This window comes from Neoarius graeffei, chromosome 28 (assembly GCF_027579695.1).
Source record: "Neoarius graeffei isolate fNeoGra1 chromosome 28, fNeoGra1.pri, whole genome shotgun sequence".
NCBI classification, from domain to species: domain Eukaryota; kingdom Metazoa; phylum Chordata; class Actinopteri; order Siluriformes; family Ariidae; genus Neoarius; species Neoarius graeffei.
In genome coordinates this window covers 29530856-29557960 of record NC_083596.1, presented here as the reverse complement: position 1 = coordinate 29557960, position 27105 = coordinate 29530856, and the positions used below count along the sequence as shown (strand labels likewise).

General features: G+C 43.9%; 1 protein-coding gene across 5 annotated transcripts in view; it reads right to left on the bottom strand.

The window, feature by feature from the left end:
• The window catches only part of mvb12ba (multivesicular body subunit 12Ba), a 362744-nt gene extending 336208 nt beyond the window's left edge, over nucleotides 1-26536 (bottom strand). For 3 of the 5 annotated variants that reach the window (XM_060913297.1, XM_060913301.1, XM_060913300.1), the window contains exons 1-2: nucleotides 20806-20874; nucleotides 17187-17306 (exon numbers count right to left, since the gene is read on the bottom strand). In XM_060913297.1, coding sequence (XP_060769280.1) covers nucleotides 17187-17306; nucleotides 20806-20835 — 150 coding nt within the window. In that variant the 5' untranslated portion in view covers nucleotides 20836-20874. Of the gene's footprint in view, nucleotides 1-17186; nucleotides 17307-20805; nucleotides 20875-26222; nucleotides 26374-26402 lie in introns of those variants that run through there. The other 2 variants (XM_060913298.1, XM_060913299.1) reach the window with 2 other exon arrangements.
• Between the last annotated feature and the right edge of the window lie 569 nt (nucleotides 26537-27105).

The following is a 27105-nucleotide window of genomic DNA, read 5'->3' as shown; positions in this document are numbered from 1 at the left end:
AAAAGACCCGATGGAGGAAAAGAAAAAAAAGACAAACTATTACTCAAACCGTTAATGGATGACAACAAAATTGATAAACAAACATACAACCACCTCATTCCCACAGCAGACATCACCCCCCGGATATACGGCACACCGAAAATTCATAAACCCGGAGCACCACTAAGACCCATAGTAGACAGTATAGGATCAGTTACTTACAACCTTTCCAAGACGCTGGCAGACATAATTAAACCACTCCTCGGACTCACGGAATACCACTGCAAAAACTCAAAACAACTGGCGAAAGAACTAAAGGAAATCAAGATAAAGGATGAAATCTTTGTATCACATGACGTCATCTCTCTTTACAAAAACACCGGTCACAAACACTCTTAACATAGTAGAAAACCGGTTAAAAGCAGACAGAACCCTGAAAAAACGTACAAAACTTACAGCACAGGACATAACAAAACTATTACATTTCATTTCCACGTCCACATATTTCCAATACAGAGGTACAATCTATAGACAAAAAGAGGGATTTGCAATGGGGGACCCGCTATCTGCCACTCTATGCAACTTTTTTATGGAGGATCTGGAAACCCGAGCCATAGAAACAGCACCGGATGACTGCAAACCTATCTTCTGGAAAAGATACGTTGATGACATTCTTGAAATAACCAAAACAGGCCACACACAACAACTCACGGATCATCTAAACTCCATAGACAAGACAGGCAACATCAAATTCACACACGAAGAGGAAACAGACAAGACAATAGCATTTCTGGACCTAAAAATACACCACACAGAAGAAGGGAACATCAGAATTACAACATACAGAAAACCTACACATACCGACCAATATCTTCTCTGGACATCTGAACATCCCATCGCACACAAAATGTCAGTAATCAGAACACTATACGACCGAACACAGAACATCATGGAGGAGAAAGACAGACAGGAGGAGGAACAACACATCCAACAGGCATTAAAAAAATGCCAATATCCACCGTGGGCAATTCGAAAAGGAAAATCACAGACACAAAAAAAGGAAAGAAACAAACGAACAAGAAAAAACACAGAAAAAACAAACTGGGGCTTTGTCACATTACCATACATAAAAGGAGTTACAGAACGCATCCAACGATCCATGAGGAAATACCACATCGACACCCCGGTCAAACCATACAAGAACCTCCGACAGCTGCTAGTTCACCCCAAAGATAAAATACAACTGGACAATAAATGCAATATCATATATGAAATCCCTTGCCGTTCATGCAATAAAGTCTATATTGGTGAAACGGGCAGATGCTTCCACACTCGCAGGAAAGAACACCAATTAGAATGTGAAAAAGAAACAACAAAAAGACTCAAGATCCGAAAAAGAAAAAGCAAGCCAAGAAAACTTAAAATTAGCCATTTCAGACCACTGCAAACGACATAATCATATTATGAATTGGGAAGAGGCCAGAGTCATTCGCGCTGAAGAGAATAGATATCAGCGTTGGATTTTGGAGGCAGTGGAGATACGTAAGCGGGCGCAGAGGACGATGAACCGGGATGAGGGAGCGTACGCGCTGTCGCACACCTGGAGCGCAGTCCTGGGGCAGCGACCTGACAGCAGGAGGCGTGGACTACCTGTCAAATTGGGCGGGACGTTCACGCCTCCATAGAGTAACATCAGCTGATAAGGCACGTCACCACTCGACATCTGGTGACTGTTTTGAAGAAGGCGGAAGTGTTCGCCGAAACTGTCAACAAGCGAGGTAACATACTTAAAAATACGTGTCTTAAGAAACGAACTTAAAAGAATAGTTATAATGATCAGACATAATGAATTTTCACTACATGTTTACCACTGTTGCCCCTTTTCCACCAAAGCAGTTCCAGGGCTGGTTCGGGGCCAGTGCTTAGTTTGGAACCGGGTTTTCTGTTTCCACTGACAAAGAACTGGCTCTGGGGCCAGAAAAACCAGTTCCAGGCTAGCACTAACTCTTTGCTGGGCCAGAGGAAAGAACTGCTTACGTCAGCGGGGGGGCGGAGTTGTTAAGACCAACGACAATAACAAGACCGAGAAAGATCGCCATTTTTAAGCGGCGAGAAGCCGCAGCTGTACAAACGCGAAGTCATCCATTATTATTATTATTATTGTTGTTGCTGCTGCTGCTTCTTCCGTGTTGTTTTTGCTTCGATATTCGCGCCAAGGTTTAAGCAAACGTAGCGACGTAACTGACGTATACAGCGACGTAATGACGTATACAGCAACGTAATGACGTGGCACTGCGAGCGATGGAAAAGCAAACTGGTTCTCAGCTGGCTCGCAAGTTGAACGAGTTGTGAACTAGCACCAGCACTGGCTCCAAACCAGCCCTGGAACTGATTTGGTGGAAAAGGGGTAACAGAGACATCCCCTTTTCTCTTTACAACAGTCTGTAAACGTCTGGGGACTGAGGAGACAAGTTGCTCAAGTTTAGGGATAGGAATGTTAACCCATTCTTGTCTAATGCAGGATTCTAGTTGCTCAACTGTCTTAGGTCTTTTTTGTCGTATCTTCCGTTTTATAATGCCCCAAATGTTTTCTATGGATGAAAGATCTGGACTGCAGACTGGCCAGTTCAGTACCCGGACCCTTCTTCTACGCAGCCATGATGCTGTAATTGGTGCAGTATGTGGTTTGGCATTGTTGGGTTGGAAAATGCAAGGTCTTCCCTGAAAGAGACGTCGTCTGGATGGGAGCATATGTTGCTCTAGAACCTGGATATATCGTTCAGCATTGATGGTGTCTTTCCAGATGTGTAAACTGCCCATGCCACATGCACTAATGCAACCCCATACCATCAGAAATGCAGGCTTCTGAACTGAGCGCTGATAACTTGGGGCGTCCTTCTCCTCTTTAGTCCGAATGACACAGCATCCCTGATTTCCATAAAGAACTTCAAATTTTGATTCGTCTGACCACAGAACAGTTTTCCACTTTGCCACAGTCCATTTTAAATGAGCCTTGGCCCAGAGAAGACATCTGCGCTTCTGGATCACGTTTAGATAAGGCTTCTTCTTTGAACTAGAGTGTTTTAGCTGGCAACGGCGGATGGCACAGTGAATTGTGTTCACAGATAATGTTCTCTGGAAATATTCCTGAACCCATTTTGTGATTTCCAATACAGAAGCATGCCTGTATGTGATGCAGTGCCGTCTAAGGGCCCGAAGATCACGGCCACCCAGCATGGTTTTCCGGCCTTGACCCTTACGCACAGAGATTCTTCCAGATTCTCTGAATCTTTTGATGATATTATGCACTGTAGATGATGATATGTTCAAACTCTTTGCAATTTTACACTGTCAAACTCCTTTCTGATATTGCTCAACTATTTGTCGGTGCAGAATTAGGGGGGGGATTGGTGATCCTCTTCCCATCTTTACTTCTGAGAGCCTTAGACTAAAATCAGCTGATAAGGCATGCCACCACTCGACATCTGGTGACTGTTTTGAAGAAGGCGGAAGTTTATCGCCGAAACTGTCAAGGTAACATCTTAAAAAATCCTTGTCTTAAGAAACGAATTTAAAGAATAGCGTCTGAGAGCCACTGCCACTCCAAGATGCTCTTTTTATACCCAGTTATGTTAATGACCTATTGCCAATTGACCTAATGAGTTGCAATTTGGTCCTCCAGCTGTTCCTTTTTTGTACCTTTAACTTTTCCAGCCTCTTATTGCCCCGTCCCAACTTTGAGATGTGTTGCTGTCATGAAATTTCAAATGAGCCAATATTTGGCATGAAATTTCAAAATGTCTCACTTTTGACATTTGATATGTTGTCTATGTTCTATTGTGAATACAATATCAGTTTTTGAGATTTGTCTCAACTCGTCTTCTTCCGCTTTATCCGGGACCGGGTCACGGAGGCAGCAGTCTAAGCAGGGAAGCCCAAACTTCCCTTTCCCCAGACACCACGGCCAGCTCCTCGGGAAGAACACCGAGGCGTTCCCAGGCCAGCCGAGAGACATAGTCCCTCCAGCGTGTCCTGGGTCTTCCCTGGGGCCTCCTCCCGGGGGAACATGCCTGGAACACCTCCCCAGGGAGGCATCCAGGAGGCATCCGAAAAAGATGCCTGAGCCACCTCGGCTGATTCCTCTCGATGTGGAGGAGCAGCGGCTCTACTCCGAGCTCCTCCCGAGTGACTGCGCTTCTCACCCTAAGGGAGTGCCCAGCCACCCTGCGAAGAAAACTCATTTCGGCCGCTTGTATCCGCGATCTTGTTCATTACCCAAAGCTCATGACCATAGGTGAGAGTCGGAACGTAGATCGACCGGTAAATTGAGAGCTTCGCCTTTTGGCTCAGCTCCTTCACCACGACGGACCAGTAAAGCAACCACATCACTGTGGAGGCTGCACCGATCCGCCTGTCGATCTCACGCTCCATCCTTCCCTCACTCGTGAACAAGATCCCGAGATACTTAAACTCCTCCACTTGAGGCAGGCCTTCTCCACCAACCTGAAGAGGGCAAGCCACCCTTTTCCGGTCGAGAACCATGGCCTCAGACTTGGAGGTGTTGATTCTCATCCCAGCCGCTTCACACTCGACTGCAAACCGCCCCAGTGCATGCTGGAGGTCCTGATTTGAAGAAGCCAACAGGACATCATCATCTGCAAAAAGCAGAGATGAAATCTTGTGGTTCCCAAACAGGATTCCTTCCGGCCCCTGGTTGCACCTAGAAATTCTGTTCATAAAAATTATGAACAGAACCGGTGACAAAGGGCAGCCCTGCCGGAGTCCAACATGCACCGGGAACAGGTCTGACTTACTGCCGGCAATGCGAACCAGACTCTTGCTCCATTCGTACAGGGACCGGACAGCCCTTAGCAAAGGGCCCCGAACCCCATACTCCCGAAGCACCCCCCACAGAATACCACGGGGGACACGGTCGAATGCCTTCTCTAGATCCACAAAGCACATGTGGACTGGTTGGGCAAACTCCCATGAACCCTCGAGCACCCTATGAAGGGTATAGAGCTGGTCCAGTGTTCCGCGACCAGGACGAAAACCGCATTGTTCCTCCTGGATACGAGGTTTGATTATTGGTCGAATTCTCCTCTCCAGTACCCTGGAGTAAACCTTCTCTGGGAGGCTGAGAAGTGTGATTCCCCTATAATTGGAGCACACACTCTGGTCCCCTTTCTTAAAAAGAGGGACCACCACCCCAGTCTGCCACTCCATAGGCACTGTCCCCGACCACCACGCGATGTTGCAGAGGCATGTCAACCAAGACAGCCCCACAACATCCAGAGACTTGAGATACACAGGGCGGATCTCATCCACCCCCGGTGCCTTGCCACCGAGGAGCTTGCAAACCACCTCAGTGACTTCGGCTTGGGTAATGGATGAGTCCATCTCTGAGTCATCAGCCTCAGTCTCCTCAGTGGAAGACATGATGGTGGGATTGAGGAGATCCTCAAAGTATTCCTTCCACCGCCCGACAATGTCCCCAGTCGAGGTCAACAGCTCCTCCCCGCACTGTAAACAGTGTTGGCAGAGTACTGCTTCCCCCTCCTGAGGCGCCGGATGGTTTGCCAGAATTTCTTCGAGGCCGACCGATAGTCCTTCTCCATGGCCTCCCTGAACTCCTCCCAGTTCCGAGTTTTTGCCTCCGCAACTGCCCGAGCTGCAGCATGCCTGGCCTGCCGATACCAGTCAGCTGCCTCAGGAGTCCTGGAGGTCAACATGGCCCGATAGGACTCCTTCAGCTTGACGGCATCCCTTACTTCCGGTGTCCACCACCGGATTCGGGGATTGCCGCCACGACAGGCACCGGAGATCTTCCGGCCACAGCTCCGAACAGCCGCGTCCACAATGGAGGTAGAGAACATGGTCCACTCAGACTCAATGTCCCCCGTCTCCCCCGGAAGCTGGGAAAAGCTCTCCCGGAGGTGGGAGTTAAAGACCTCCCCAACAGAGTGCTCGGCCAGACGTTCCCAGCAGACCCTCACCATACGTTTGGGCCTGCCAGGTCTATCCAGCTTCCTCCTCCGCCAGCAGATCCAACTCACCACCAGGTGGTGATCAGTTGACAGCTCAGCCCCTCTCTTCACCCGAGTGTCCAAGACATAGGGCCGGAGATCAGATGAAACGACAACAAAGTCTATCATCGACCTAAGGTGTCCTGGTGCCACGTGCACTTATGGACACCCCTATGCTCGAACATGGTGTTTGCTATGGACAAACCGTGACTAGCACAGAAGTCCAATAACAAAACACCACTCGGGTTCAGATCAGGGAGGCCGTTCCTCCCAACCACGCCCCTCCAGGTGTCACTGCCGTCGCCCACATGAGCATTGAAGTCCCCCAGTAGCACAATGGAGTCCCCGGTCTGAGTACCCCTCAGTACCTCTCCCAGGGACTCCAAGAAGGCCAGATACTCTACACTGCTATTCGGCCCGTAAGCACAAACAACAGCAAGAGCCCTCTCCCCAATCCGAAGGCGCAGAGAGGCGACCCTCTCGTTCACTGGAGTAAACTCCAGCACATTGCGGCTGAGCTGGGGAGCTATAAGCAAGCCCACACCAGCCCGTCGCTGCTCACCATGGGCGACTCCAGAGAAGTGGAGAGTCCAGCCCCTCTCAAGGAGCTGGGTTCCAGAGCCCAAGCTGTGCATGGAGGTGAGCCCGACTATCTCTAGCCAGTACCTCTCAACCTCCCGCACAAGCTCAGGCTCTTTCCCCCCAGCGAAGTGACATTCCATGTCCCAACAGCTAGCCGCTATGTCCGGGGATCAGGTCGTCGAGGCCCCTGCCTTCGACTGCCACCCAATCCACACTGCACCAGCCCCCTACTGCTACCTCTGTGGGTAGTGAACCCACAGGAGGTCGGGCCCACGTCACCTCTTCGGGCTGAGCCCGGCTAGGCCCCATGGGCAAAGGCCCAGCCACCAAGCGCTCGCATGCGAGCCCCAACCCTGGGCTTGGCTCCAGGGTGGGGCCCCGGCTGCGCCATACCGGGCGACGTCTCGGTCCTTGGTTGTTGCTCCATTAGGGGTTTTGGTGAACTGCTCTTGGTCTGGCCTGTCACCTAGGACCTGTCTGCCTTGGGAAACCCTGACAGGGGCATAATGCCCCCAACAACATAGCTCCTAGGATCATTCAAGCACACAAACCCCTCCACCACAATAAGGTGGCAGTTCTAGGAGGGGATTTGTAAATTTGTAGGAGAGATTTGTAAATTACTGCATTCCGTTTTTATTTACAATTTGTACTTTGTCCCAACTTTTTTTGGAATTGGGGTTGTAACAAAGGGATATTGGCAGATCCCCTTGACTCCTCTATCCCGGGAGAAAACGGCCTTTTTCACACTGTTTGGTTTACACCTATTTGTCACGCTCCCTTTTGGGTTGTTTGGGGCGCCTGCTACATTCCAGCGGCTTATGGACAGGGTCCTCCACCCTCACGCTGCCTACGCGGTTACCTATCTAGACGACATAATCTACAGTCATAATTGGCCGCGGCACTTGGAACACCTGAGGGCTGTTCTAAAGTCACTGACGCGAGTGGGCCTCACAGCTACCCCGAAAAAGTGTGTGGTTGGGCGGCTGGAAGTATGGTATTTGGGGTTCAACTTGGGCCATGGGCAGGTGCATCCCCAAATTAACAAGACTGTAGTGATTGCGGCCTGCCCGAGGCCCAAGACCAAAAAGGAGGCGAGACGATTCTTGGGGCTGGCTGGCTATTATCGTAGGTTTCTACCCAATTATTCAGATGTCACTAGCCCGCTAACCAATCTCACTAAAATGGGGGCTCCAGATCTAGTCCAGTGGACGGAGCAGTGCCAACAGGCCTTCTCCGAGATAAAAGCTGCACTATGTGGGGGGCCACTTTTACACTCCCCTGACTTCTCTCTCCCCTTTACTTGGCAGACTGATGCATCGGACAGAGGGCTGGGGGCCGTTTTGTCCCAGGAGGTGGAGAGCGAGGAGTGCTCCGTGCTGTACATCAGCCGGAAACTGTCGATGCATGAAAGCAAGTACAGCACAATTGAGAAGGAGTGTCTTGCCATCAAGTGGGTGGTCCTCGCCCTCCGACATTACCTGCTGGGGTGCCCTTTCACACTGTTCGGACCACGCGCCCCCCCTCCAGTGGCTCCACCGCATGAAGGATGCCAATGTGCGGATCACCCGTTGGTATCTCGCTCTCCAGCCATTTAAGTTCGAGGTGATCTACAGGCCAGGGGCACAGATGGTGGTGGCGGACTTCCTGTCCCATGGGGGGAGTGAGCTTCAGGCTGGATGGCTCCCCGGCCTGAGTCAGGCAGTGGGGATATGGCCAAGCAGCAGTCTGTGAATGGAGGGTGGGGTCGAGGAAGGTAAGTGGCTAAGTCATTCCACCTGCTGTCAATTATTGTGTTTGTGTGTGTTTTACAGGGATGGAGCATAAAAGGAGAGAGAGCAGAAAAAAGGGGCTCTCTCCCCAACCACAATGCATGAGTGAGTGAAAGGAAAAAAGCTGAAAAGCTCAATAAAAAGCATTTCGGTGTAACATCAACTCTCACCTGCCGTGCTTCTGTGCTCCACCCACATCAGGAACTGTTACAGTTTTATTTCTTTGGCATTTTGCAATTTAGTTTTTTTTATACGATTTCCTTGTATAATGCTATTTAGTTTTGTATTGATCTTGTGCAATGCGGAAATGTTACTGGATACTTTGAATTTCCCTCTGGGATTAATAAAGTATCTATCTGTCTAATCTAATCTAACAGTGGGATTGAGAGAACACAGAATTGCCCTTTATGCAGATGACAATTTTATTTGCTTCCACTCAAAGAAAATCAATTCCAGCCCTATTACAACAAATAATATTTGGCAATGTGTCTGAATATAAGGTGAATAATAATAACTAGGGGTCGACCGATAATCGGCCTGGCCAATATATCGGGCCGATATTCTGCATTTTTAGGGTTATCGGTATCGGCCATAATTTCCACCAATATGCCGATAACATGCCTTTTTGCAGCCATTTCGTTCCTAACGCGACTGTCACTGCACGTCCTTTCCTGCACTCGCCTCTCTGAGTTCAAGAACATGGTTTCGCCCACCACAACATCTGATTTGTTTGGCACAAGAGATATAGCCAATCGACACGTGTAGCTAAATGCTGTGAACTGTTTCAAGGCGGCCGTACGGGCACTCGGGCAGAAGCAGCTCCCACTTCAAGGTAAGGACACGCTGCTTTTGCCGCAATAAGTCACAAACACACAAGCTGCAAAAGCACATCATCATTATATGTTTACATTCTTCATCTACTACTCGTTAAAATTGTCCATTTGCATCTGTGTAGCCAGGCAAACTTAGCTTACGGAAGGAAGCATTTGAATTAGCCTACAACCAACTAGTCTCACTGAAACTACATGTAATGTTGTCCATAGTAAGCAGTCCCCAGCATAACATAGGCTGCAGTCATTTTTAAATCCCCGTCTGGAAACGTTGTGAATGTGTCAGTAGTTCTACTCGAACAGTAGAATGACAGCCATACAGAGAGGTGGTCAAGGGAAGATGAAATAAAACGTAGTGTTTGTGTTCTGTAGGCTAGCGCAAGCCTACTGGCTATTTGTTATGGTGATGAGTAAACTTCATGACGTGACTCGTGCTCAAAAAGCGCATTGCACTTGTATATGTTAGGTAACTTTATAAAGCGCTATTTGAACATTTAAACAAGCCAGGTGTGATATGGTGCTAGTAGGCTATGTAATACTGTAGGGAGTTTGTCAGGACGCTTGTTGTGGGCTCAGTAATTAATTGTGTCGTGGATGCACACTTGCTTGGATAAACGGTAATGAACGAAATACATCAATTAAACTCTTGACTTAAATGCTACTTCACATTGCGCTGTAATGTACTCCACTAGTATTTATAATTCTTGCGCAAGTGATTCTCCTCGCTAGCGCTTCTGATTCGGAAAGCGATATACTCTTAATGGAGCAGAGCTGCGGCTGCCCCCTCACTCCGACTTCCGTTCTCTGAACAGACTCTTAAAGGAGCAGCCGCTCCTTTTAACCAGAGCTTTTAACATGCAGAGCAACTGTGATTCCTTCACTACAATATAATCCTCCTAAATTGGGAATATTAGGCTTGGGCATTAAAAGCATTAGAATGTAGATGCTTACTTGTTGTTACATAATAGGGAGTGATAGCCTACTTTATGTTTGATTTTACTTTTTAAAAAATGCTGCAGGCAGCTCCCTACACTTGATTTGTTATTTAAAAACTACTTGAAGTTGATAAGTCTTACTTAGTTCTTAGTGTAAAAGAATCCAGAGTGTATTTTCATTTATTTTCCACTGAAAATGGTGAGCTGTAATATAGTAGGGAGTGATTTATTTTTTTATTGGTGAATATTTTATTATTATTTTATTTCTCATTTTATTCTAACTAATGTTTGACTTTATTGTACAAATGCTGCTGGCATCTCCCTGCACAAAATTTCATGTTCAATTTTACAATTAAACATACATTTCATGGATATGAAGGTCTGTGTCAGTGTGTGCTATGTTTAATTCCATGTGAATTATAATGTTTACATTTATCGGTTGCACATAACGGGTATCGGCATCCCAATTCCATAATAATCGGTATCGGCCCTGAAAAAAAACATATCGGTCGATCCCTAATAATAACACCCATGTATTACTACTTAATGCAAATGAAAGAATGAATCTGATTCCTGAAATAATCCAATTTAATGCTGTAGAACAGTCTGAATACTTACAAGTTCAGATTTTGCCCAAATTGGAACAATGTTGTTAAAGGAGAACTAAAGTCATTTTTAAACTTGCTTTTTCTCTTAATGTTTTATTCAATTATGTTTTCAGTTTTAGTAACCTTATAGCATGACTCATATTGGCAACTAATTGCAATTAAATGTTCTACTTATCGGTCTACTTGGTTTTTAGCCATAATGAATTTAGTTCACTTGGTCCACGGCAGGCATCACTTATTTGCGCAATCTTCATGAGACTTGTGTGAGACTTCGAAACATGAAGTGTCAGCCAGGTGTCAGTGCTGCCATTTTGAAAATTGTTTTCCAAAGGAAATATTGCACAAAAATGAGTTTAAATGATTATTACTGCCTACTTTTTTCAATCTTTCCTGATTGCTATCAAAACAAACAAAACTTCCCGCTTGATTACATCAGCATTCGAAAGAGGGTGCGCGCATCTTGACAACATTGGCAGATGTTGGTCACTTTGATTTCCACTGTACGTTTTACTTCCATCCTACAATGTCTCGCACAGGTCTCAACGAATCTCGTTTATGGCCATTGCTTTGACATATGGACTGATGTTACATAGCATATTTCAAAACACTCATAACTTGCTATAGCAGTGACAAAACAGCTATCAAAAATGCACTTATATTTAATAAAATGAGATAGATATCATTTTGATTAAAAAATATGCCTTCAGTTCTCCTTTAATGCCAATTATGAACCCTTGATGGGGGGAAATTAAGGAGTCCATTGACAGATCATGCCATTACCAATGTCTGTGATGGGAAGAATATATCTTAATTCTTGTATTACTCAAATTGCTTTATTTCAAAAAACATTCCTTTGCCACCTCCTTCAGATTTGTTTTAAAAAATTAAGAAAGCATTTATTGGATTTATATGGAGCAGCAGGAGTGCAAGACATAGGCCGAATCCCATTTCACCCCTTGGACCAACCCCTTGGCCCTTCCCCTCCATTTTGCGCGTTCACGTGAAGGGGTAGGGGTATCCCAATCCCAGTTAACGCGGAGGGGGAGGGGAAGGGGTAGGGCTTCTGTACCCCTCCAAACGGAGATTTTCCTGGAGCAGACTCCGAACGAAGGGGTTTGAGTGATTTCCCACAATGCCATGCGGATTTCAGCGAGATTTCATGCGGATTTCAGAAAGATGGCGGTTCCCGCGGCGAAAGATTGTCATAAATGTATTTTCTCCATTATTTACGTGTTTTAAGTTGTTATCCAGAGGAAACACGCCGCTTGATTCGCTTTCGAGCTGAGAATGAGCAGCGATTTCTGAAATCCAAGCTGCTGCTAAAAAGCTTTGGGAGTGAGTATTGTTTTCGGTTGCTTTACTGCGTACGTTTTGTTCTGTTATTCTCGCTTTTATTGTTTACATGAGTGTTCTGACACCTCATTCTGTCGGATGTGGTGCACGAAGCGCCAAAGATATCCCATTCAGTGGTGTTAGTTAACAAATCACACCCTGCCAGCAGAGATTTCTGCCTCTGGCTCTGACTGTAGCGGCTGGTCGCAGCCAATGACGCGTCGCGTTTTGCTAACGTAAACGCTGACGGAGGTACGCGATGACGTATGCGATCGTTGAAGGGCTATCCCAATACGTAAGGGTTGAATTTCAAGCCCTATCCCTTGTAGCTCAGTTTCAAGGGGAAGGGCCAAGGGGAAGGCGGAGGGGAAGGCGGAGGGGTAGGGGTAGAAATTAGAATTGGGATTGGGCCTTAGACGGTCACTACTGTACCTACCATTTGATCAAGGGGGTTTAAAGAGTCCAAATTTAATATGTTACTACTGGACAACACAGCTGAGATCTATTATGTTTTACTTTTCAACAAATGACTTTCCTCATTGGACAGAGATGGAATCTCACGATCATAAATTACCTTTTCCCCTATACTCATACTTTGACACAATGAGAAAATTATGAGAACAAAAAAATCCAACTGTAAAGCATATGGTAAAGATATGGTACAATATAAAAGAGTATCTAAAAGAACCAAATTCACTCTCTCAGTTTAGTCTTGCATGGGGTAATCAGCTTTTTGTACCAGGAAAAGCAGATGCAGTATTTAAAATATGGAACTCTAAAGAACTTAAAATGCTCATTGATCTTTATTTTCCAGACTCAAATATTATGATGTCTTTTGAAGAGCTGAGGTCTAAATTTAGTCTCGATAAGAAATACTTCTTTAAATATTTACAGCTTAGATGCTTTACGGTCAATCAAAATAATGTACTTTTCAACCCCCCCCCCTGGAAGAAATGGTAAAGAAAGACTGCTTTCAATGGGATATAATATCCAAGTTTTAACACCTATAGACATCTCACTCACAGAAAACCTGAAATATAAATTGAATGCCTGGAAAGAAAGCCTCCAGCTAGATATATCAGAGGATGATTGAAAAGCAGCCTGCACCAATGCTCACACTAAATTTATCAATACACGCCTTAAATTAACCCAGTACAAATGGCTAAATATGGACTTATGTGACATCAGTGGAATTGAATAAATACAACAAAAACATACCAGACATATGCACAAAATGTACAGAATCCAAAGGGACACTTTCTCATTGTATGTGGCAGTGTAGGGAAATTAAAAAATTCTGGGAAGAGACAAGAGCTGTCATTGAAAAAAATCTCAAGTTTTATTGGATCCCAAACTTTTCCTGTTGGGTTTACATCCAGGAAAACATACTTATAGTAAAAACGAGCAAGCATTTATAGACCTCAGTTTGATTAATGCAAAAAAATTAAAAAATAAAATAAATGTACTGCACTGTCATGGAAATAAGCTCACAGACCAAATACCAAACAATGGATAAAACAAAGTGTCAAATTTACCATTACAATGGAAAACTTAAAGGGTAAAACAGCAGACATTTGAGGGCATATGGACACCCTTCAGTAATTATGCAAAGGATTTAACAGATTAAGAAGAAAATGATTGATTTTGTGTGTAGGGGTTAGGGACAATAACACTGCACTTCTGAGCTTATGTAATTTATTTTTTTATTTTATTTTCTTCTAAATGTTTGCTTATTACAAATTTCTCATTTGATAAAGATTGCCATGTGTCAGAATAAGGAGCATTTTGTTCATGTTCGTTCAGTTTATTGTAATGCAGCTACTTTATACTATACTTTGTGATATGACGATCTGCAGCTGTATTGTATATGAAAATTTCAATTAAAAAAATTTTGCTCAGGAATGATTTGAAGAGGCAGCACGATGGTGTAGTGGTTAGCGCTGTCGCCTCACAGCAAGAAGGTCTGGGTTCAAGCCCCGTGGCCGGCGAGGGCCTTTCTGTGCAGAGTTTGCATGTTCTCCCCGTGTCCGCGTGGGTTTCCTCCGGGTGCTCCGGTTTCCCCCACAGTCCAAAGACATGCAGGTTAGGTTAACTGGTGACTCTAAATTGACTGTAGGTGTGAATGTGAGTGTGAATGGTTGTCTGTGTTTGTGTCAGCCCTGTGATGACCTGGCGACTTGTCCAGGGTGTACCCCGCCTTTCGCCCGTAGTCAGCTGGGATAGGCTCCAGCTTGCCTGCGACCCTGTAGAACAGGATAAAGCGGCTAGAGATAATGAGATGAATATTTAAGCTTGAATATTTGAGAACTCCAGTCCATGGTGATGTGAAACTCTTGACTGTAGTTGGCAGCTCACAGTTCATGGCAGGCCTGTGCTGTGGTGCTTCCTGGGTTTTTCCTAACCATCCAAACTAATTTCCTCTCAGTGCAGGGTGACAGTTTGGGTCTTCTTCCAGTAAAGTGGCTTGGGAAAGCAGCTACACTGCCCAATAACTTGTACTTATGTAAAATTGTAAAACAGATCTTGAAATCTGCAGTTGTTTAGAAGTGGCTCCAAGAGACATTCCTGAGTTGTGTAAATCTATGATCCTTTTCACAGATCTGCATTAAGCTTCTTGGACTTTCCCATTGTACTGTGTGTTGGTCAGTCCAATGACTTCTGTCAAACAAACCCTTATGTTGGCACAGAGAAGCTACCAGCTGTTGTAAATTATAATCACTAAAACAAAGTTAAGAGGCCCTGAACTCTGCAAATTAAGAAGACATTTTTGAACTTTCAGCACTATTAAATTAATCACAATTTTTTACCCGGTTGTATAATTTCGACCCTGGATTGGTCTCAGAAAACCCAAAATGAATTAAACACTTGTGCACCACATTTTTGCCCCCCCCCCCCATTTGCATGTCCATTATTCTTGCCCAGAAAAAGAACAGTTAAAATGTATTTAGCTTTGCTCTGATTGGTTCACATCTTTAAACGAGGATCTTTCAATGAGAACCTTCGCCGCAATCATGTGTGGAATTGTAGCTAAACTCAGAGGTAAGCAGTGGCTTCTGCATAAGGATTACAGCCTTACATGTATGAACCTGAGTCAGAAGAGGAAAATGAAGGAAGGGACGCAACCAGTCCCACCACTACAGAGGCTGCTCACCTTGGAGACCTGCTGCAGACATATGGATACAGCCCAGTGCAAGACTTACAACCCTCTTGACAGGATTTTGAAGGGGCAGCGAGAGCTCACGGACATTTTGAAAGAAGATGCAAACTTGGGTTTTGTTCATCCTGGAACAGCACACTTGCACTTTTTCTGCTTGTTCCTTCCAGGTATCATTTGCTGAATATCTAGGTAGATGGCCCCATCTTCATGATTCAGATTGCTATGTGCAATCATATGTTCATGGGGGAGATACCATAAAAAAAATTAGAGAAGATTCGATGCAAGATGCATGCACTTTTGAAACTGACCCGTTCTCTCCACCTATTTTCTTTCTATGGCTATTACAGACTAGGAAGGTAACAGTTCACCTTTGAAAGGCCCAGTACCTCCCAAGTCGCATCAAGATCTCTCATTTCAAAAACAATAAGGGAAAAAAAAAGTTTTTCACAGCATGTTCCCCTTAATGGCTCATCAGAAACCACTATTAATTGGCAATAATATAATTTATTATGGCAGCACGGTGTCATGGTTAGCGCTGTCGCCTCACAGCAAGAAGGTCCGGGTTCGAGCCCCATGGCCAGCGAGGGCCTTTCTGTGTGGAGTTTGCATGTTCTCCCCGTGTTCGCGTGGGTTTCCTCCGGGTGCTCCGGTTTCCCCCATAGTCCAAAGACATGCAGGTTAGGTTAACTGGTGACTCTAAATTGACCGTGTGAGTGTGAATGGTTGTCTGTGTCTATGTGTCAGCCTTGTGATGACCTGATGACTCATCCAGGGTGTACCCTGCCTTTCGCCCGTAGTCAGCTGGGATAGGCTCCAGCTTGCCTGCGACCCTGTAGAACAGGATAAAGCGGCTAGAGATAATGAGATGAGATTTCTGACAGCAAAAAAAGTTGTGAACGTAAATTACATCCACTATGTCATGTATGTCCGTTGCCGCGTCAACTGTGTTTACATCCTCGACATGAGTGCAGCCATTACTGCCGCCTGTGTTGCCAGATTGTGTTTACATCCTCGACACAAGTGCAGCCATTACTGCCGCCTGTGTTGCCAGATTGCGCGTTTTCTAGCCCAATTTGGGCGGTTTTAAGTGCATTTTGGCGGGTTTTGAACATATTTTGGGCTGTAAAACGTCAGCAGTATCTGGCAACATATTTTTTTACTTAATACAAGAAATTAATGGATGCCAACGTTTTTGCCAAAACGGTATTTTATTTTCCATTGTTTAGGCAGCTTCAGCATCATACTGTGAGATTCTATTCAAATTGTTTTTTTGTTCTATGAAGCCTGAGCCATTTATTTTATTAGTTTATAATTATTGTTTAATTTAGTCTTCAGGAGAGACTGCCTGCACACAGTACTAGTATTAATAGTTTTTTTTCTTACATGAAAGCTGAGGCATTTATATTATATTTTAAGGTAACTTCATGCTGTGCTGTGAGGTTCTATGCACTTTAACTTTTGAACCAACAGGAGCATTTGGATAAGTAAAGCCTATTTTTCTGCATTTTTGTAGTCCTGGTAATCTTTTATATTGGTAAAGTTGTTTATAGGACCATTTCTCAGTGTCTGTTTTTTTAATCAATAGTTTTTCAGTAATAACTTAATATTTAACATATCACTCAATTTTAAACAACCCCCGCACCTCCCCCATAGTCTCCAAAATTTCTGTGGGAAACACTGGCGTGCATAACAACGCTAATCAAGCTTAAGCTAGACGACCCGCCTCAAATACCCGTCCCGGGTAAATGTTATCCCAATTTTAGATGGCCTGTTCCAAACCATCCCGCCCCATGAAAAATTCGTACTTGCATATCTATCTATCTATCTATCTATCTATCTATCTATCTATCTATCCCTGCACGCTTTGCGTGCATTATGTCTGCCGCTGGCAGACATTTTACCATTTTGCACCCTGCTGTAAATTATTTGTACCCTGCTATTCTCCCAAACTTTGAAGCCCCTGCTTACCACATCATAACCAGTGGGTGCTCTGTTTCTTGAGGCAACGACTCCTACACCAGTGATGGGATCCATAAGCATCTCTGGTAGGGCATCTGACAAATCCCGTACCTCCGGCATGATGAAGTTCTAAGCACATAAGGCAAAAGTAAACAAATCAATCAATACATGCCATCACCCTCAAATTTTACTTAAAGGTGCAGTACGAGATTTTTTCAGGAGTATTTTTTTACCATATTGCTTGAAAAGCTCCTCACACCCATGTTGCAAGCAGTACAATAGAAGGTTTGACCCAAAAACGAAATATTTTAATCCAGTCTACAGTGTAAAATAAAGGAAAAATGCCATCAAATCCTATCGAGGTAACCACCTCAAAATGATTGGATACTGACACATCAATCAGACTGAAGCTCGCGACCCCAACCCCCCACCCCACCCTTGCGCGTACAGAGACGACAATTCCCCTGCAGGAAATCGTGAGAGGGATGCAGTGCACGTAGCAGTCACAGTTGCCGGAGCTGAGCTATACTGTGTGAATGTATGATTTGCCATGAGGCTACAAGCCTGTGTCTCTCAGAGGGAGCAGCCCGTCCCTTCTCTCTGTGTGTGTGTGTGTGTGTGTGTGAGTGAGAGAGAGCGAGCAGCCTCTCCCCCAACCCACGCGCTGAGCAGGGAGAGACAGAAATGCACAGAAAAAGGGCAGTTTTCCCTCAGAGCGCTCCCTCCAAACAACGGGGATTTACACGAAAACGGAAGGAGATATTCACAAAATTCTTTCACAGTGAGCGCCACAAGGCTCTTCTGAACACACTGATGTAATTTTTTGTCTGTAGTGTAAAAAATGAGGTCACTAGAGCGTGTTAAAAACGAGTGACTTTTCTGTCAAGTTTATAATGGCAGTCTATGGGACTGCACGCCTGTCCTCTCCTTACTTTCAGGCTTCTCATTCAAAAACTGCAAGTCCTATCGTGTAGGTAGACACATTGTGTGAAATCAGGACAAGTGTGGCTACTACTTTTGAGAAAATTGTGTGTGTGGAGTGAAAATTGGGGCTGAAAACACAGTTTAAATGAGAAAGTTTGAGCTATTTTTCCAAGCTCTCTACACTCTAACTTAACGAGCTCCACTGGTGTGTAACGCAATAGACACCCATTATAAAGCCTGATTTTCTCCAGGAACCCACATGGTGTTTGAGCTGGGACTGAGCCAAAAGTATAGAGCCTAGCAAAAAAGTTGAATGCCAGATCCACAGAGGAGAAGTTTCTCTACGTTTTAAAGTTTGAATCATGTCTCTAGGTGAAAGCATGCCAGAGCAGCGGATGTTTGAAAATGTGTGTAATAGTTTTTCAAATAATTCCACAGAAATGAATGGGAAATTTTAATGCAAACAGTCCTCGCGACAACCATGAACGCTCGGGAACTGGCAACGCGCATTCATGTGCTTTGGAGACGCAGGGGGTGGGAGCATGGCGAGGGCGGGCGTGTTTCTTTTCAAAATATGGCTTGCGGGAACCGTTATTCCAAAATCTCGTACTGCACCTTTAAAGGAAACCTCCAATATTTTATATTGTTTTGTTTTAAGAGAGTGGCATTTGAAAAGTTTGAGAACTGCAAATAAAATCTCAAGTCGAAGTTGAAATGAAATATTTTCATTTTGGTCCAGATTACATGGAACAAGTAGCACAGGTCTGTCTTTCACTTGAGCAGCAATTTAGCTAATCACTGATAACTAGAGAACGTGTGTGTGTGTGTGTGTGTGTGTGTGTGTGTGTGTGTGTGGTGTGAGAGAGACTCGAGAAACAGGCAACTTCTTACAGCACTTCCCCTGTCCTCTGGCTATGTTCAGACTGTCAGTCAAAATCCAATTGATGTGGATATCAGATTGGAAGCCAATCATATGCAGCAAATCTGAACAGCTGAAAATCACTAGATCTGATTTTTACAAATCTGTTCCAAACCACATGTGTGTGCGTTTTGAAATACGATTCAAATCACATTTTTGCTAATCCGTTTGGGTCTGAATGTTCTGATCTAATTTCATTTAAACATCTGTGACTTTTGATACCACAAAGTTTACGTTTACATCGCACATACAGGAAACATGCTACGTTGGTGAGGCACAAAAAGCCAGACTGACAAGCCTCGCCCGTCTCTGATGCCGTCTCATTTTTATAAAAATTGCACCGTGGCTCCACATCGCCATCTGGTAAATAAACAAGTCCATTTCATTACCCTCCATTTTGGTTTATGTAAACAACTACTACTTTCAGGTGCAATGTCTACTATTTGCAAGGCCAATGTCATTACTTTCACAATCAACGTGAATAAGACTGAAAATAAGGGGACAAACAAAGATCATAGTATGGGGTTCCATTAGTGCGTGTGGCATGGGCAGCTTACACATCTGGAAAGACACCATCAATGCTGAAAGGTATATCCAGGTTCTAGAGCAACATATGCTCCCATCCAGACGATGTCTCTTTCAGGGAAGACCTTGCATTTTCCAACATGACAATGCCAAACCACATACTGCATCAATTACAGCATCATGGCTGCGTAGAAGAAGGGTCCGGGTACTGAACTGGCCAGCCTGCAGTCCAGAGCTTTCACCCATAGAAAACATTTGGCGCATCATAAAACGGAAGATACGACAAAAAAGACCCAAGACAGTTGAGCAACTAGAATCCTACATTAGACAAGAATGGCTTAACATTCCTATCCCTAAACTTGAGCAACTCGTCTCCTCAGTCCCCAGACGTTTACAAACTGTTGTAAAGAGAAAAGGGGATGTCTCACAGTGGTAAACATGGCCTTGTCCCAACTTTGAGATGTGTTGTTGTCATGAAATTTAAAAATCACCTAATTTTTCTCTTAAAATTATACATTTTCTCAGTTTAAACATTTGATATGTCATCTATTCTGAATAAAATATGGAATTTTGAAACTTCCACATCATTGCATTCCGTTTCTATTTACAATTTGTACATCGTCCCAACTTTTTTGGAATCAGGGTTGTATGTATATTTTGTCATGACCCGGCTCATTGGCCAAGACAAAAGACGGAGGAGACGCGCAAACGTTTAAAAATAATTTATTTAACCCAAAATAACACTATCTACTTTATGTATATAAAGTCAGTGGTATCAGTATGTTTGTTGTTGGATGATTGTGAAGTGTTGAATGGAGGATGTTGTAAGGTGCAAAACTAAAAAACAAAAACAAGGCCAAAGCCAACACAAAAAGACGTGGTGCCAGGAAGACAAGGAGAGAGAGCGAGAGAGACCCAATGGAAACCCACAGCAGCCATTTTATGACGTGCTCTCTCCTCAGGTACGCCCAATCACCAGGCACCCAATCAAGCAGGTGCACCCCATTACTCAGAACACCTGTCAATCAGACCTGCAAAAACAGGGAGACAGAGAGGAACAAGAAACAACACACAGCCAGGCCCTAGCATAGGAGGCCGTCACACCCCCCTCCTTAAAAACAGGGTTCCACCCCGGACCAGAAACACCCCTCGACACAGTTCAACAAAACAGTTAAACTTGATGGCTTTAATTATCCTTAAAAACATAAATATTGTTAACATAAGCTAAGAGTGTTACCGTCTACTAAGCACAAAACTGACCTGACACTCACTGACGCCACCATCCACCATGTCTGAGTACCCTTGCCACCACACCCCAACCTCAGCAACCTGGTACCAGTAGGAAGCAATTTAAGAGGGAGAAGAGAAAGGACAAGGACACAAGCAACATAACAGACAAAATGACAGTGAATCAGACAGTTAACAAGGAGCTCTAGACAATGTGTCTGCCACCACATTTTCAGAGCCCTTGATGTACCGTATGTCTAACCAGTATGACTGCAGCATTAGCAACCAACGCATCAGTCTCTGATTAGGACATTGTATTGAATTGAGAAATGTTAAAGGATTATGGTCCGTATAGACCACTACAGGCACAACCCCAGGACCTATATAAACCTCAAAATGCTTCAGCGCCCACAACAGGGCCAATGCTTCCTTTTCAATCGTGGCATAATTCAGCTGGTAAGAATTAAATTTCTTTGAAAAAAAGCTCACTGGTTTCTCCACACCCAAGTCATCAGCTTGCAGGAGGACACCACCCGCCCCAACGTGGCTGGCATCCACCTGCAAGGAGAATGGTCGGTCAAACTGTGGTGCTGCTAGAACAGGAGCTCCACACAACAATGTCTTTATAGTGTCAAAAGCCTGCTGGCAAACAGAAGACCAAACAAAACTAACTTTGCCCTTTAACAAGTCAGTCAGTGGGACAACTACCTCAGAAAAATTCCTACAGAAACATCTGTAGTAGCCCACTAACCCCAGAAAACGCACAAGTTCTTTTTCTGTTACAGGCACTGGATACTGTGCAATGGCTTTAACTTTTTCCTCAACTGGACAAACGATACCCTGCCCGACCACCCGACCTAGATACGTCACCGTCGCCCTAGCAAACTCACACTTTGCGAGGCTGACAGTGAGATGCGCCTCAGCCAAGCGACAGAACAGAGCCCGGATACGTTCCAGATGAGAAGGCCAAGTATCAGAAACCACCACCACATCATCCAAGTACACTGTACAACCTTCTAGGTCTCCCAGTACGTTAGTCATAAGCCGCTGGAATGTTGCCGGTGAGTTACGCAACCCGAACAACATAATGTTATAGGAATATAACCCAGCTGGTGTAAAAAATGATGAAATTTCCCATGCTCGTGGGGTCAGTGGGACTTGCCAAAACCCCTTCAGTAGATCAAACTCACGTACTTGGCAAAACCCACCTGATCAACACAATCCTCCATGCGAGGCAACAGGAAAGCATCAGGTTTTGTTAACGCGTTTACCTTGCGGTAATCGGTACAAAACCTTAGTGTGTGATCAGATTTAGGAACTGGAAGACAGGACGAAGCCCAACTGGATGAAGATGGCACCGCAATCCCATGTTCCAACATGTACTTTATTTCATCATCCAAATACTTGCGCTTGTCAGGACCAACACAGTAAAACCGCTGTCTGACCGGCGTGGCATCACCCACGTCGATGTCATGCTCAATAAAGTGCGTTTGTGTAGGGACATCACTGAACAAACAGGCAAACTCTCCAATTAATTCAGCCAAATCAGTCTGTTCAGATGCCGACAAACGGGCCAACAAAACATCCAACTTGCGCAATGTTTCTGAATTTTTCAAATGACCTTGTAATACAGCGGAATCAGGACAAGGCAACCCATCCTCCAATTCAGACGCCACAACCTGCGGGGCAGAGACAACAGAAACTCTCGCCACAGAACATGCCAGAGAAACATCTTCTGGAGAAGACTTCACTTCAGAAAGACCAGACACATGACAGTAAGAGGGCTTCAACAAATTTACATGACAAAGCTGAGTTGCCTTTCTGCGATCAGGGGTAGCTATGATATAATTTAGCTCAGACACTCTTTTCAAGACTTTGTGAGGGCCAGTGTACTTAGCCTGGAAGGGCGAGCTGACAATAGGCAATAAAGCCAATACCTGATCTCCCACACTAAACACACGGCGCTCAAACAATGTTTTCATTTTACCCTGTGCAGATGACAGATTTTTCTTTGCCAGTTCCCCAGCCACATACAGTCTATGTCTGAATCCATTAACATAAGATTTTTTGGTGGTTCTGTTTCTTTCCATTGTTCATACAACAAAGACAGAGGCCCACGCACAGTGTGTCCAAAAACTAAATCATTGGGTGAAAAATCAGTACTTTCCTGAGATACCTCTCTCTCAGATAACATTAACCACAGCAAACCATCTTCCCAGTCTCCTCCCATCTGAACACAATAAGCATGCAACAGCGATTTCAGTGTCTGATGGAAACGCTCAAGTACCCCCTGACTCTGCGCATGATAGGCTGAAGCCCTGTTGTGCTTAACATGTAGTTGTTTCAACACCTGACTGAAAAGATGGGAAGAAAAATTTGACCCTTGGTCAGAATGAATGATTTTTGGAATACCAAAAATAGATATAAACTGTGAAAGCGCACGCACTACAGATCTATCAGTTATTGTGCGCAATGGGTATGCTGCCAGATACCGGGTAGACAAACATTACCGTAAGGAGGTACTCGGAGCCATACTTCGAACGAGGCAATGGGCCCGCACAGTCGAATATCAGATGCTCGAAAGGCTGGCTAATAATTGGAATCGGAGACAAAGGAGCAAGTGTGATGTTCTGGTTGGGCTTGCCCGTCAACTGGCATGTATGGCACATTTTAATATATAAAGCAATATCTCTCTTCAAACGTGGCCAGAAAAAAATGACGCAAAACCCTCTCATAAGACTTCTTAACGCCCCAATGTCCCGACTGATCATGTGCCAACTTTAACACAGACTCCCGAAATTTTCCAGGCAAAACAATCTGGTACACAGAGTCACCCAGGGATGAGAGTGGGTGGTCACCAAAAAAGCAGAAAACAAGATGGCGCCCGAAGCCAGGGGTCTGGGAGGGATACCCCCCCAGGAAAGTTTTGAAAAATAAGGCCTTACAAACCACTTTTCCTGCAATCTGAGCTGTAGTAGATAAAAAATCTGTTGTCTTTTTTATATATTTACATGAAAATATGTTTCAAATCAATAGAAGTATTGTTTGAATTCAAAATAAAAATCACATTCTACATTCAAGGGCATGGTTATAATTCATGATCAACAAAAATGACAAACTAAATTCACATTAAACGTAAGTTTTATTAATTATCAAAATGTTCATATATTAAATACAATTTCTTGGGGAGAAAAGGTCAGTCACCCTATGTCCTCATTAGTTGCATATGATTTCAAAAAGTCTTTTGAAATATTTAAGTTTTCAAAACTGTCAGCATTAATTCAGATTTACTGACCATCATATACATGTTCAATGTATTAAATCAAACGAATGCTAAGTTTATGGGATAATGTCTATGTACACTTTATACAATTATTTATAGTTCACAGTCACTTCTCATTTTCATTTAATCATTTCGACGACTTCTTCAGCTTTTTGGCCAAAGACAAAAGCTTGTCAGTCCTCTCTCTGTTTTTTATACCAGTATCGATTTCACATACCTTCGCTTCGTCTCACTTGTCAATTGTATTCGGCATTTTGAGTAAAAAAGCCGATACGAAAGAGAAACGTATTTTTGAAGCGCAGCGACGATGAACATGTGCAAGTTTCGATAAAATAGAACGATGCGGGTACTTTTGTAAGAACTGTTATGATTGGCTTTTGTTCTCTCCCATACTCTTGTAAGAACTGTTATGATTGGCTATCATGCTCTCGCCAGCGATGTTTTAGCCAATTACATTGTAGAAAACACGTATTCTACCGCGAGACTTAGCGAGACTAAATATGGCGAAACTGTAAATATGTAACATCGTCGTACGCTTGAGTATCAAGAAGGAACATACCCCAACCCCCCTCAATGAAAAAAAACATCTCAACGGATTTGGCATAATATCGATTTTTGCTCAGAAAAAGCGGAAATCCGCCGAAAAGCGGAAAACTCTCATCCCTGAATACTGTACTGCAAAGTTTCATGTAAATTGAACCCTTAATCAACTGATCAGTCAGATGCTGTCAAACCCTGACATCGGATCAGGCCATGCATGGGCTAGTTCGAAAGGTCTCAGGGAGAGGGATGTGCCTGTAAAGTTTGACGGGGCTGGGCCTTTGGGTGGCCGAGTTATGAATTTTTAAAGTCAGGCGCACAGAGACCCCCCCCGTTTCACAGGCCGTGTTAGGACAATGTATTCACCCAGTGTACCATTTGGAAGGAAATCAGAAGCAGATTAGACCCATATCTTTACAATTTTCACGGGCCATCCAGTCCAATGCTTTTGAAATACAGACGGACAAATGCGAAAATTACCAGTAAATGTCCGCCGGTCTGGCCTTATTTCCCCACACTGCAGTACCCTCTGAATAGTTTGCACAGTTCTGTTCTTCCATTAATTGAGACTTTTTCTTGATTTAAAGATTCTTTGGCAATTCTATCCAGGACATCATTACCCATCATGCCTATGTGAGCTGTGCATAAAAAAAAAAAACCTGACTTCACATACTAAGTGACTGAGACAGTGCAAACTTAAAAACAGCTCAGTTAAAAGGTCTGGTCTCTTTTGGTTGATTTGCTTCTGTTTCTGTAGTGCCGTTACTTTGTAAAGTGTCCTTGGGTTGGTGAAAGGTGCTATATAAATTAAACTTGTCGTCCCACGTTTGTTTATGCAATGCAGAACTGAAGAGTCTGAGCATAGTCTGAACCTTATTAGGGCTCGTCTCCTCTGATCACTGAAGCACACAGGATCACTACAGTTTCTGCTGTAAATACAGATCATTTAATCTATTACAAAATCTCAGATCCAACTGATAGATGAAAAAAAAAACTAATTTTACCAGACAGAGGTTCTTTAGAGCCATCTGTGTACATCTGAAGAGCAGAACTCCAAACTGAATATTTATTAAAGCTGTTTCATACGCGAAGTTAGTATTTTTTCCATGAATATCGTTCAGTAGATTGAAATCGACATCTACAAAAGGAAGGAGCCGTCCAAGAGCTGAAGTCCAACTTGAGCTTTTAACAGGAACAATCTATTTAGTCATTTAAAAACTTCAGCCCATTTTAAACCTTGCTATATTAGACACTTTCTGTTTTCCATTACATTCATAGCATTTCGACATAATAGTACTAGCTGGACAAATACTGGTTCTTAAACTAGCTTTTAACACAAGAGCGTGGGCTCTTATTGGCTAGTTAATTTTAAGACGTGATTATTGCTTGCCAACCCTTTCAGAGCTCGCTTGCTGAAAGGGATGGCAAGAGACGATATTGAATGTTAAGTCTTGTGGGTTTTTTTTTTTTTTTAAGAAATACGGTTGTCCTTGTCAGCAGTTTGGCTAGCTGTATGTTATATTAACTACACAAGTGACTAACAAACGATAATAGAAACAAAAGAACACAGCTCTTTCAAATGAGAAGTTATACGTTTAGTTATGCCTAAATGTCTTCTCGACTTAACCTGTTAATCTCGGTAACGTGCTCTTTCTTTCCTAAGCAGTCGTCTTTTCCGCGCACAGCAGCTGGAACAGCTCGAGAGCCTCAGCTGAGCTCGAGGCCTAAGCGCACAGACGCTGGAGAAAACACGCTCTACATAAGGTGGTAGCAGCAGACGAAATAGCTGTTAGCATCTATGTCTTACCCAATTCAGGTCAACAATCTGTTTTGAATATTTCGGTTTCTACAGCTAAATCCGCTCGGTCCTCTTCTTCCTTAGTTCATACTGTTATCTCCGTCTTCTTCTTTTCTCGGCATTTTGCATAGTAGCCATGCATATCGCCACCTACCAGTTACAAAAAAATATAGCGTGTTGCCAGCATTGGTGAGTGTATGTGTGTCTATACAACCCTAATAATAATAACCCTAATAACCCTTTCTCCACTGTACTTTTATACAATGTATGGGGTACATTGTATAGCAGATACACTGTATCTGCTACCCTAGACCATCTGTGTTTATGTATCAGGTGTTGATAAGACTTAATTCTAACATGACCCATGTATAATTTGTTGAGAATAGCTTGTTCTTTCCTGCACCATCCTCCGTATTGTGATACCTCTCTAATTGATTTATGACTTGGAAGATGTGGCATACAGCGTTATTTTGCATTTTTATCTGTCATTTCTCCAGAATTACTGATGGGATCATAGATTTTGCTTCTCCCTCATCCAGTTGTGTGTATTATTACATTCACCTCTGTTCTCTGTTCTTTAAAAGTGATTGGCCCTGAGGTGTAGATCTTCCTGTTCATTACAGTATTTAGTAATACCAAGCTACTGAGTGCTGATGCTGAAACCTACCGTATAATTTCTCTATCTGATCTAACCTCTTCTAATCATTCTACA